This window comes from Artibeus jamaicensis, unplaced genomic scaffold (genome assembly GCF_021234435.1).
Source record: "Artibeus jamaicensis isolate MK-2021 breed Jamaican fruit bat unplaced genomic scaffold, CSHL_Jam_final scaffold_614, whole genome shotgun sequence".
NCBI lineage: Eukaryota > Metazoa > Chordata > Mammalia > Chiroptera > Phyllostomidae > Artibeus > Artibeus jamaicensis.
The window spans coordinates 6,421,642-6,431,588 of NW_026522050.1; the positions used below are offsets into that span (position 1 = coordinate 6,421,642).

General features: G+C 53.3%; 1 protein-coding gene across 1 annotated transcript; it reads left to right on the forward strand.

Annotated features, from left to right (window-relative positions):
- The first annotated feature begins 40 nt into the window (after nucleotides 1-40).
- SSRP1 (structure specific recognition protein 1) lies at nucleotides 41-9,034 on the forward strand. Its single transcript, XM_037141825.2, has 17 exons — nucleotides 41-197; nucleotides 654-790; nucleotides 1,227-1,412; nucleotides 2,045-2,150; nucleotides 2,438-2,628; nucleotides 2,733-2,963; nucleotides 3,091-3,194; nucleotides 3,288-3,416; nucleotides 3,621-3,842; nucleotides 4,577-4,649; nucleotides 5,070-5,208; nucleotides 5,328-5,373; nucleotides 6,606-6,735; nucleotides 7,133-7,303; nucleotides 7,464-7,552; nucleotides 8,074-8,260; nucleotides 8,539-9,034. The coding sequence occupies exons 2-17, from the start codon at nucleotides 737-739 to the stop codon at nucleotides 8,608-8,610; spliced, it is 2,130 nt and encodes a 709-aa protein (XP_036997720.1). The 5' UTR covers nucleotides 41-197; nucleotides 654-736; the 3' UTR covers nucleotides 8,611-9,034.
- Nucleotides 9,035-9,947: the final 913 nt, after the last annotated feature.

Here is a 9,947-nt window from a genome sequence, read left to right on the forward strand (position 1 = left end):
TCGCGTCTCTCTAGCCAGCTCGTCCGCTCTATGGTCCAGGTACAGCTTCCGGTGGCGGGACGCTGGGCCGCGCACGCGGGAAAAGCTTCCCCGTGTCCCCCCCACTTCCATCCCCGGTGTCCCCGCCCCCTCCCCCGCGTCCCTCTGCGCGCCCACCGCCCGCACCCGGGCCGTCGCGAGGCTGCTTGCTTTAGGAGGTGGGTGGTCACCGTCCCCGTGCCCCAGGAGGGTGCGAGTTCCGTTCCCCCGCGGGCCACTCGAAATGGACTGTTCCGTGTTCGAATCCGCGGGCAGCGGGCGAATCCACTTTAGGGGGCGGGGAGAAACCGGGTCTGGGGCCGCAACGAGGTGGGAGCGTTGGCAGGGAGACCCTGCACTCTGAGCTGGGTTGGGGCGCAGGCGAAGTACGGGCTGCGGCAGGCCCTGGGGTACCGCTGCTCGTTGCCATGGCGCCCGGCGGAGCGCCCAGAGCCTGTATCTGGTTGGGGTGTAAGCGCTACTTTAGGCCCGGTTCTCTAGCCGGGGCCTGGCCCCCCGAGTCCTGCGGAGCCCGCTTGTAGCCTCCTAGGCAGAGTAACGGGTCCACCTGGCCCCGTCGGTGAGCAGAGTGAGGTGTTGATTTTCGTGCTCACGTGCCTCACTTTTGAATTCAGGTTCTCAACCTGCTGAGTATTTGCACACCCATCCAGGAATTGGGGCCCAGCTCCCCAGTTGAGGCCAAAGGGGGCAGGTCATCATGGCAGAAACACTGGAGTTCAACGACATCTATCAGGAGGTGAAAGGCTCCATGGTAAGAAGGGCCAGACTTTTGATACAGGTGGAGAGGTGGGAGGGGAATAGACTGTTAGTCTATTAACAAGAGCTTGCCTCGATGATGTTGATACTTTGGAAAGTGAGTCAGAGTATCACATGTATCTGGTGTTTCCCCACAAAAGGCAACTGTGGCAGAGTACAGAAGTTACAGGGTCTCGGAGTTTGAAGAGACCATTCCTGCTGCTTAGTCCGGAATCCCGAAACTGAGGACCTGCAAGGGTTGTGGATGCCAGAGCCCAGATTAGAATCTGTACTTGCTGGCTACTTGTCCCTTTTTACTGGCCCCCACCACTTCAGCTGTGGGTTCTGGATTGATATCCTGCCCGCCGAGAATGGGTGGGTATTGGTTGGTACTCTACCCCACAGGCACTGTGTACCGTCCCCCCGTGCATTTGGGCCTATTTTTCCAACAGAATGATGGTCGGCTGAGGTTGAGCCGCCAGGGCATCATCTTCAAGAACAGTAAGACAGGCAAAGTGGACAACATCCAGGCTGGGGAGTTGACGGAAGGCATCTGGCGCCGTGTGGCTCTGGGCCATGGACTTAAATTACTCACGAAGAATGGCCATGTCTACAAGTATGACGGCTTCCGAGAATCGGTGAGGTGTCTTGTTGCCGTAAACCCTCTCCCACGTTACCATCTTATTTAATTTTAATTTTCTGGAGAGTTGGGGCTCTTCCCTTTGATAACTGACCACGCAGCGTCTAGTATGGGCCCCACAGAGCAGGGCCGTCCCAGCCACAAAGCCATCGGCGTTCCACTTTGGGTGTCAGAATCTCGGGTGTCTTTGTGCCTTGACTCCAGAGGGTTTCCTGCCATTGTGATTTTTTTTTGTGGTTTCTGCTTGTTACCTTTCTCCCAATTTTGAATCTTAGCTTGATGCTTTGGTTTGGGTTTTGTTTTTCCATTTTGAACTGCTGGAGTTAAAGACTTCATTTTAATGTCCACTTTCATTAACGCAGTACCCACACAAAGGTTGCAGTGAGAGGCCCATAACCATGAATTGTCCGTTTCTTATTCTACTCTTTTCTCCCAGAGATCCAGTCCCCAGAAACAGTCTCTTTCAATACCCTTTTAAACAATGTTATAGCTGAGATTCTTAAGTCAGTATGGATTTCTGATAAAAGGTATATTGAGGTAGTTTCTCAGAAATAGATAATGCCAGAACGTTTAAGTTTGTGTTAAAAACATCAGGGTTTACTGGGATTGCTCTCTCCACTGCACCTGCAGGAGTTTGAGAAACTCTCTGATTTCTTCAAAACTCACTATCGCCTTGAGCTAATGGAGAAGGACCTGTGTGTGAAGGGCTGGAACTGGGGAACGGTGAAGTTTGGTGGTGAGTCCTGGGCCAGGCTGAGGTCTGGGGAGAAGGTAGGATGAAAGTTGTCAGCCTTGAACTTGTTTTGCTCTCCTTCTGTCACTGTCTCTGATTTCCTCTCAGTTTGTAAGTCGTCTCATATTTATTGAGGACCGAGAGTGTTTTAGGCACTGTGTCTGGTCTTGGGGGTGCAGTGTAAATGCAGCAGCCATAGTGCCCTGTCCTCGGGGGACCTGTCTCTGGCGGAACGGGGTTTACGCACACTCAAGGGGAGAAGCTGTGGCTTGACAGCCCTTTCCCCACAGGGCAGCTGCTTTCCTTTGACATTGGCGACCAGCCAGTCTTTGAGATACCCCTCAGCAATGTGTCCCAGTGCACCACAGGCAAGAACGAGGTGACACTGGAGTTCCACCAGAATGATGATGCAGAGGTCTCTCTCATGGAGGTGCGCTTCTACGTGCCTCCCACCCAGGAGGATGGCGTGGACCCTGTTGAGGTGAGGCTGCTTCTGGTCACTTTGGGGGCAGGTGGTACTGAACAGGCGCTGGCTGGCCTGGAAGCAGATCCCTGTTGCTGCCTTACCAGTGTGTGCTTTTGCAGGCCTTTGCTCAGAACGTGCTGTCTAAGGCAGACGTGATCCAGGCCACGGGAGATGCCATCTGTATCTTCCGGGAGCTACAGTGTCTGACACCCCGAGGTCGGTACGACATTCGGATCTACCCCACCTTTCTGCACCTGCACGGCAAGACCTTCGACTACAAGATTCCCTACACCACGGTGCTGCGCCTCTTTCTGCTGCCCCACAAGGACCAGCGCCAGATGTTCTTTGTGGTGAGCAAAAATTACTGAGGGTCTGCTTGAGTCTTTAGTAGATATATTTTCCTGGGGTTTAGTTAATCAGCAAATTCTCATGAGGCATCAACTGGTGCTACAAGTCTTATTGACTCTTCCTTATCAGATCAGCCTCGATCCCCCCATCAAGCAGGGCCAGACCCGTTACCACTTCCTGATCCTCCTCTTCTCCAAGGATGAGGACATCTCCTTGACACTTAACATGAATGAGTGAGTGCCCCCTGGACTCAGACCCTGCCACGGACCTGCAGGTGTGCTCTAGAAGCCAGCCGTGCTCATGACCTCATTTTCCTCTGTTTGTAGGGAAGAGGTGGAGAAGCGCTTTGAGGGGCGGCTCACCAAGAACATGTCAGGATCCCTCTATGAGATGGTTAGCCGGGTCATGAAGGCGCTGGTGAACCGCAAGATCACAGTCCCGGGCAACTTCCAAGGGTGAGCGTGCAGGCCCAGGCTCCTGGGCTGCAGGGACAGGTCATGCCACCTCTAGGGACCTGGTTGGGTGGTATCTCAGTGGTGTCCGTCACCTCCATCAGAGCCGCTTAGTGAGGCTCACTCGTCTCTGCACACGTGTTGCTCCCGAGAGGTGGACCCTGTTGCTGCGGTAGGCACTGACTGGGCTCCCGCGCCCTCCGCCAGGCACTCCGGGGCCCAGTGCATCACCTGTTCCTACAAGGCGAGCTCAGGACTGCTGTACCCGCTGGAGCGGGGATTCATCTACGTCCACAAGCCACCCGTGCACATCCGCTTTGACGAGATCTCCTTCGTCAACTTTGCCCGAGGCACCACCACCACTCGTTCCTTTGACTTTGAAATTGAGACCAAGCAGGGCACTCAGTATACCTTCAGTAGCATTGAGAGGTGAGAGCCTTTGCCAGTCACTTCTTGGGCATCCTGGTTTTGACCCCCCCTTGACCTGGAGGCTGGGCCCCCCTAGGCCTGTGACTCGTTGCCAACCTCAAGCTGCGAACAGAATTTTTCTTTTGTTTCCCTGGGTTTTGATTCTTTTCCTTGGAGTGCTCAGCCTTTGGAAGTCTTTGTATTGCTTCCTTTCTGTACTTAAAAAAATATTGGTTTTCCATATTACGAAAGCTCTGCGCTCAGTACTAGCCCTTCTCCTCCTCCACTCCCCCTGTGGTGGAAATGCTATCTCTCTCTTTCCTGGAATGAGCTTGGTGCCCGACGACACAGCAGCTAATGTTTATTGAGTGCTCACTGTGGGCTAAGCATATTACAAACCTCTCCGTGCTTAATCCTGGTAACAACTGTGAAGTGTGAAGTACAGGCCAGTAGAAAGATGAAAAATCCTCTCCCTGACATCTTCCCCCTGTTTGGCGCCTATTTGGTAACGAGGTGCACACCCCTCCCCACCTTTTCTTTCTCCGAACTCTGAGAGCCGCACAGGTTCCTCTTTCAGGACTAGTGTCGGGCCCTTCACTGCTGTCCTCCGAGGGGCCCTGAGCTGTTGGGTTGGATGATATGGTCAAGGGCTCTGGGCCCCAGCATCTGTCCTGGCCCATGGGTGTCTGAACAGTGTGCTGTCCTCCCCTCAGTGGCCTTGCCCATGTGGTAACTCTGTGCATCTCCCCTCACAGGGAGGAGTATGGGAAGCTGTTTGATTTCGTCAACGCGAAAAAGCTCAACATCAAAAACCGAGGACTGAAAGAGGTATCTCTGTGTGGGGGGAGCATGAGCCTCTCCCCTTCCTTCTGTGGTGGGGAGAGGGGCAGGGATTCTTCCGGCTTCTTTTTCACTCTCTCTTCTTTTCTTACCCTTATAGAAAAAAGAGGTGCGTGTGACCCTTCCCCCCTTCCTGGTGCAGGTTTTTTCAGCATGACCTTAGCTCAGTCTCTGCAGCCCCTCAGGACCCCTCAGTGGGACTGGGAGAGGGAGGGGCTTGGACTAACTTTGCTGCCAGGAAGTCTTCAGGGCGTGAGCCCTGCACGCTGGCTGTGTGTGGACAATTCAGCCCCAGGGTCTTCTGGGGGCTGCTGCTCTGATCTTACAGGCATGGGGGCGTGCTTCTGAGTGTGCAGGGTTCTGGCACCGGGGCGAGTTGGCCCTTACTCCCAGCTTATTCCTGCCTAGGGCATGAACCCCAGCTATGACGACTATGCTGACTCTGATGAAGATCAGCACGATGCCTACTTGGAACGCATGAAGGAGGAGGGCAAGATCCGGGAAGAGAATGCCAACGACAGCAGCGATGACTCCGGAGAAGAAACCGGTGGGCTGGCCTTGGCAGTGTGGGGGCAGTCAGACTTCCTGGTGGCCAGAGCTGGGTGTCTGGGCAAGGGGGTGGGATTTCCATGGGGTGAAGCTGATGCGTCCTGTGTTCTTTTCCAGATGAGTCGTTCAACCCAGGTGAAGAGGAGGAAGATGTGGCAGAGGAGTGAGTTTTGGTTCCACCTCATGGGGGTGAGGTGGTGGCCTGTGAGCTTAAGGGGACCAGAGGTTTCTGGACATTTATTGTGTCCTACCATGAGCTACTGACCTGAGAGAAAATGTACGTGACTTTCAGTGGTAGAGGGAAGTGTTTTGAAAATGGTCAAGGGCTTTGCAAGTGCAAGTTGCTTTGTGAAGCTAGAAAAGTGTGGTCTGGGAAGGCCGGAACTTTGTGTGTTGGTGTGAGTGGAGAGTCCAGGGATGAGATTGGCTCTAGGCCCTGGATCAGGGTGCCCAGAACCTGTGGGGAATCTGTTTCTGTTCGTTCCGATTTCCTTATTTTGGGGTCGGTTTGCCCCATCTGGTGCCAGATGACCTTTAGGAGCTCTGGGCAGGCTTAATCCAACTAGTTTATCACCCCGGGGCACCCCCCTCAGAGCAGCAGCTGGTGGTTACATGGCCCTTCCGAGGCTGAGTTAGGAGCACGTGCGAAGAACTAGGCCCCATGTCCGCCCTTAGTGCTCGCGGTGGGTGAGCCTGTTCTGAACGGCGGCACGGTGGTTCCCAACCGAGAGTTGGGAGTCTCTTGATCCCAAGGTATTTGGAATAAACGTCGGACAGGAATGAAAAAATAAAGTCGATAGCAGTCCACTCTTTGTGCTTGCCACGTGCTTATTCATAGTCTGTGAGTAAAGACTAGGAAATGTCTGGAAAACGGTTTAGCACCATGCAAGTGTAGGCAGTTCTGTCTTCTGTGAGATTTCTCTGTGTTTCAAATAGGCCTTTAGTTACATGCGTATGTACCGGGTTAGACTAGAGCCGCTTTCCCCAACTTTTTTTTAGTAACTGTCCCTTTACCAGAAAGACTACAGGGTAGAGTAAGATGATTAACTCAAAGGAAGTGATGAAATAGACTTAGGCATGCTGATGAGACAGAATTTGTGTCCCCAGGAGCTTGGGGATGCAGCAGGACCTGCGTGAGGCTGGGACCAAGGAGAGCAGCTGAAGCCCGTTTGTGTTTCTTTGGTTGATTCGCTCAATAGCCCGTTGCTATGGCTGGGTGGTGGAAGCCACCCTAGCACAGGGGAGGAAGCAGAGTTGGGGAGAGTGGTGGAGGCTGTGTGGTCCTCCTCCCATTCTCTTTTCTCAGATGATTTCTTTGGACTTATTTTCTTCCTGTTCTGAGGTCGCAGGGTGCCGTCCTCCCTTCCGGAGTCTAAGCCCCACTCTCCTTGGCAGGTTTGACAGCAACGCCTCTGCCAGCTCCTCCAGTAACGAGGGTGATAGTGACCGGGATGAGAAGAAACGGAAACAGCTTAAAAAGGCCAAGATGGCCAAGGAGCGCAAGAGCCGCAAGAAGCCTATGGAGGTAAGGCCTCTCCTCTGAACAGGAGGGTGCTGGGTGGCCATTCTCTGCCCCGTGTCCACCACCAGTGGGGCCTGTCAACTGGTCCTCCTGGGGCTGATTTCTGTAGCCAGTGAGTACAGCCTTGACAGATTATCTTCTTGGAAATGTTTCTTTCTGATCCTTTACATAATCAGCTTCTGGGAGATCTGAATCAGGAGACCAAAGATGGGCCCCTAATGAGCTGGGCATGGGGGTGCGGAGGGGTGGAAGAGCTGTCCTTAGGGAGCTCTCAGTCCAGCTTGATGCTGTTGAGTCCTTTCTCCACTTTGTGCCCAGGTAGGTGACCCAATAATTGTGTGGGAAGGATGTAGGGGTCTGTGGGATGTAGACAGCTGAAGGCATTTCGGTTGTTGTGTAGGTGAAGAAGGGCAAAGACCCCAATGCCCCAAAGAGGCCCATGTCTGCCTACATGCTGTGGCTCAATGCCAGCCGAGAGAAGATCAAGTCAGACCATCCCGGCATCAGTATCACGGATCTTTCCAAGAAGGCAGGCGAGATCTGGAAGGGAATGTCCAAGGAGAAGAAAGAGGTGAGCAGCAGCAGAGATGAGGGTGGCGAAGCTTGTAACTGATAGAGGGGCGGGGGCCCGTTGTGAAGCTTTTCTGTATAGGTTTTGCCTGCACCAGGGAGGAGACCTCATTCTCTGTTCTGTGTGTGTGTGTGTGTGTGTGTGTGTGTGTGTGTGGCAGGAGTGGGACCGCAAGGCTGAGGATGCCCGGCGGGAATACGAAAAAGCCATGAAAGAATATGAAGGGGGCAGGGGTGAGTCTTCTAAGAGGTGAGTGTTGGGAACAGAATGGCCCAGTAACCGCCCTTTTGGAAGATAGTTTTGCAGGTCCAAGTTGAGAATTGGGGTGTTGAAGATAACAAAGGGGCCTCTGACTGCAGTAGGGCAGTGCTTCTCAAGTCGGGGCAGGCAGTTGCCTGCGTATGGGAAGCGAGCTAGGGGATTCCTGGTCACTGAACAAATATGGCCCATTTACCTAGAGGGTCAGTTTTACTTGAAGGTATAGGACAATTAAAAGTACATATTACTACAGACCATAATTCATACGAGTTTTTAAAGAAAAAGCAGTAGATGTCAAGTAAGTTTTGCATATGACCAGGACATGACCCCTCAGTCTTCTGGTTCCTCAATGCTTTTCCTTGGGGCACTTGGGGCTGACACGGCAGGCCGTTGACTGTAGTGTGATGGGCACCGTGGCTGGGACCTAGAGAGGCCTTGTGAAAGCTGGGGAGGTTTGGCCTTGGTGATGAGGTAACCTGAAGGCCTAGCCCTTTGCCTTCTTGCTAATGTAGGGACAAGTCAAAGAAGAAGAAGAAAGTAAAGGTGAAGATGGAAAAGAAATCAACACCTTCTAGGGGCTCGTCATCCAAGTCATCATCAAGGCAGCTGAGTGAGAGCTTCAAGAGCAAAGAGTTTGTGTCCAGTGATGAGAGCTCTTCTGGAGAGAACAAGAGCAAAAAGAAGAGAAGGCGGAGCGAGGTGCGGCTGAAGTTTGGGGGCTGTGGGGCCTAGACGGGTGAGGGGCATCAGAGATGGGAGACGGCAGATGTTTTTGGGTGGGGTTGAGACCCTGCCGGGGTTTGTGGCTGGTCCCTAAGAGTAGTGGGATGGAGTGGATTGGTGGCGTTCTGGGGCTCTGGAGGCTAGTGCTGGAATTTAGGGACCGAGCTGGGGAACTGGGGGCCCTCACCACTGAACAGTGGCTGTGAGGGCAACCAGGAATCTACCATTTCCCTGAAGAGACATTTGGTTTTCAGGACTCTGAAGAAGAGGAACTGGCCAGTACTCCCCCCAGCTCAGAAGACTCAGCATCGGGGTCTGATGAGTAGACAGGAGGAAAATTCTCCTGGGCTTCTCCGGTCACACCCCCAGTCTCCCCCCCCCCCCTCATGTTTTTGTACCACTTTCTCATACAAAAATGTAGCATTTGGATTCTGTGCCATCTGAACAAGCCGTCCTGGGGCGTGCACTTTGCTGGGACAGCAGGGGAGGCATCTTCCTTGACTGCTGCTTCACAGGGATGATGGCTCTATAGTTTGGGGAGAGACTGGGTGGGAGGCAGGGCAGTGCAAGGATTCAGATCCTCATCCTCCTTTCCCAGCCTCGGGATATAGCTGCTTCTCGTCCTGTTCAAGTTGCAGGGCTTGTGTGAGGTCAGGCCTGTAGCTCCTAACTGGGGCATATTTCTACTTTTATTTTGTATTTCTGGTCTGTGAAAAATAAACATTTAATAAAGGGAACTGACTTTGGAAACCATGTCCATGTGCCTTCTCTCTATCCCTGTTGTGTGGTTCTCACTGTTCTTGGTGGTGTTTACCGCACTGTGGACTGGGCAGGGCCCTGCTGGGCAGCCGGGAAGCCAGTCTTCAGGTACATCCTGTTCTGTTCCCGGCTGGACAAGCATTGGTTTTCACCCTCTTCTGCCGGTATGGGCCACCTGAGAGTCTAGAAATGAGAGCTGATCTGATTAGGCAGTCTCTCTCACAGTTCACTCCATTAGCCAAGCTAAGGGGAGGCAGCTGCTGGCTCCATCCGCAAATCACCTACGAATCAAGGGTCTTCCAAGGCTGTAGATAATGGAATCAGGATTGGCCTCTCTGCAACCAGAATGGAAACCTGAGCCCCGAGAGTTGGGAGGATGAACAGGGTGGGGGGTGGGGGCACAGTCTGATGGGGGTGCAGGAAAGACATAGAGTATGCCGAGGCTTTTGTTCTTCAGGGAGCAAAGGGGTGCACCAAGTTAGAAGAATTTTGTCCGTTGGGAAGCAGACATAACAGAAGATAGGTGGGGAGGATAACTAAAATAGAGCTTCCACTCTTCCTTCTAGTGGCTGCAAATCTGAATTTATACACGTGCGGTGGCCACGTTGCGTAGGCTCCCAGGTGTTTGCCCCAGGAAGTCTTTCCAGGCGGCCAGTGGTTCCCTTCTTTCTCGCCTTGACTCTATGGTGCTTCAATCAGTTCGGGCCGCTAAGCCTGAGGGTTGGGCTGTGCGCCTTAAGTCTCCTCTCTAGCCGGTCGTCTCGGTGGCCATTTTGCCAGGTCGCTATTAACGGCTGAATTGCGTCAGTTTTCAACCCCGTCTGATGTTGGGGCGGGCCCCTTATTTGCGAAGTTCATGAATAATTGAGTACCTGGGCCGCGGCTATTTGCATACAGCCCCAAG

What these genes read in the sequence shown, in the direction of transcription:
- SSRP1 (XM_037141825.2), top strand. Translation starts at nt 737, where the DNA reads ATGGCAGAAACACTGGAGTTCAACGACATCTATCAGGAGGTGAAAGGC. An exon ending in ATGGCGTGGACCCTGTTGAG is followed by an intron (nt 2,629 to 2,732) that starts GTGAGGCTGCTT and finishes GTGCTTTTGCAG; the next exon opens with GCCTTTGCTCAGAACGTGCT. An exon ending in AGCGCCAGATGTTCTTTGTG is followed by an intron (nt 2,964 to 3,090) that starts GTGAGCAAAAAT and finishes CTTCCTTATCAG; the next exon opens with ATCAGCCTCGATCCCCCCAT.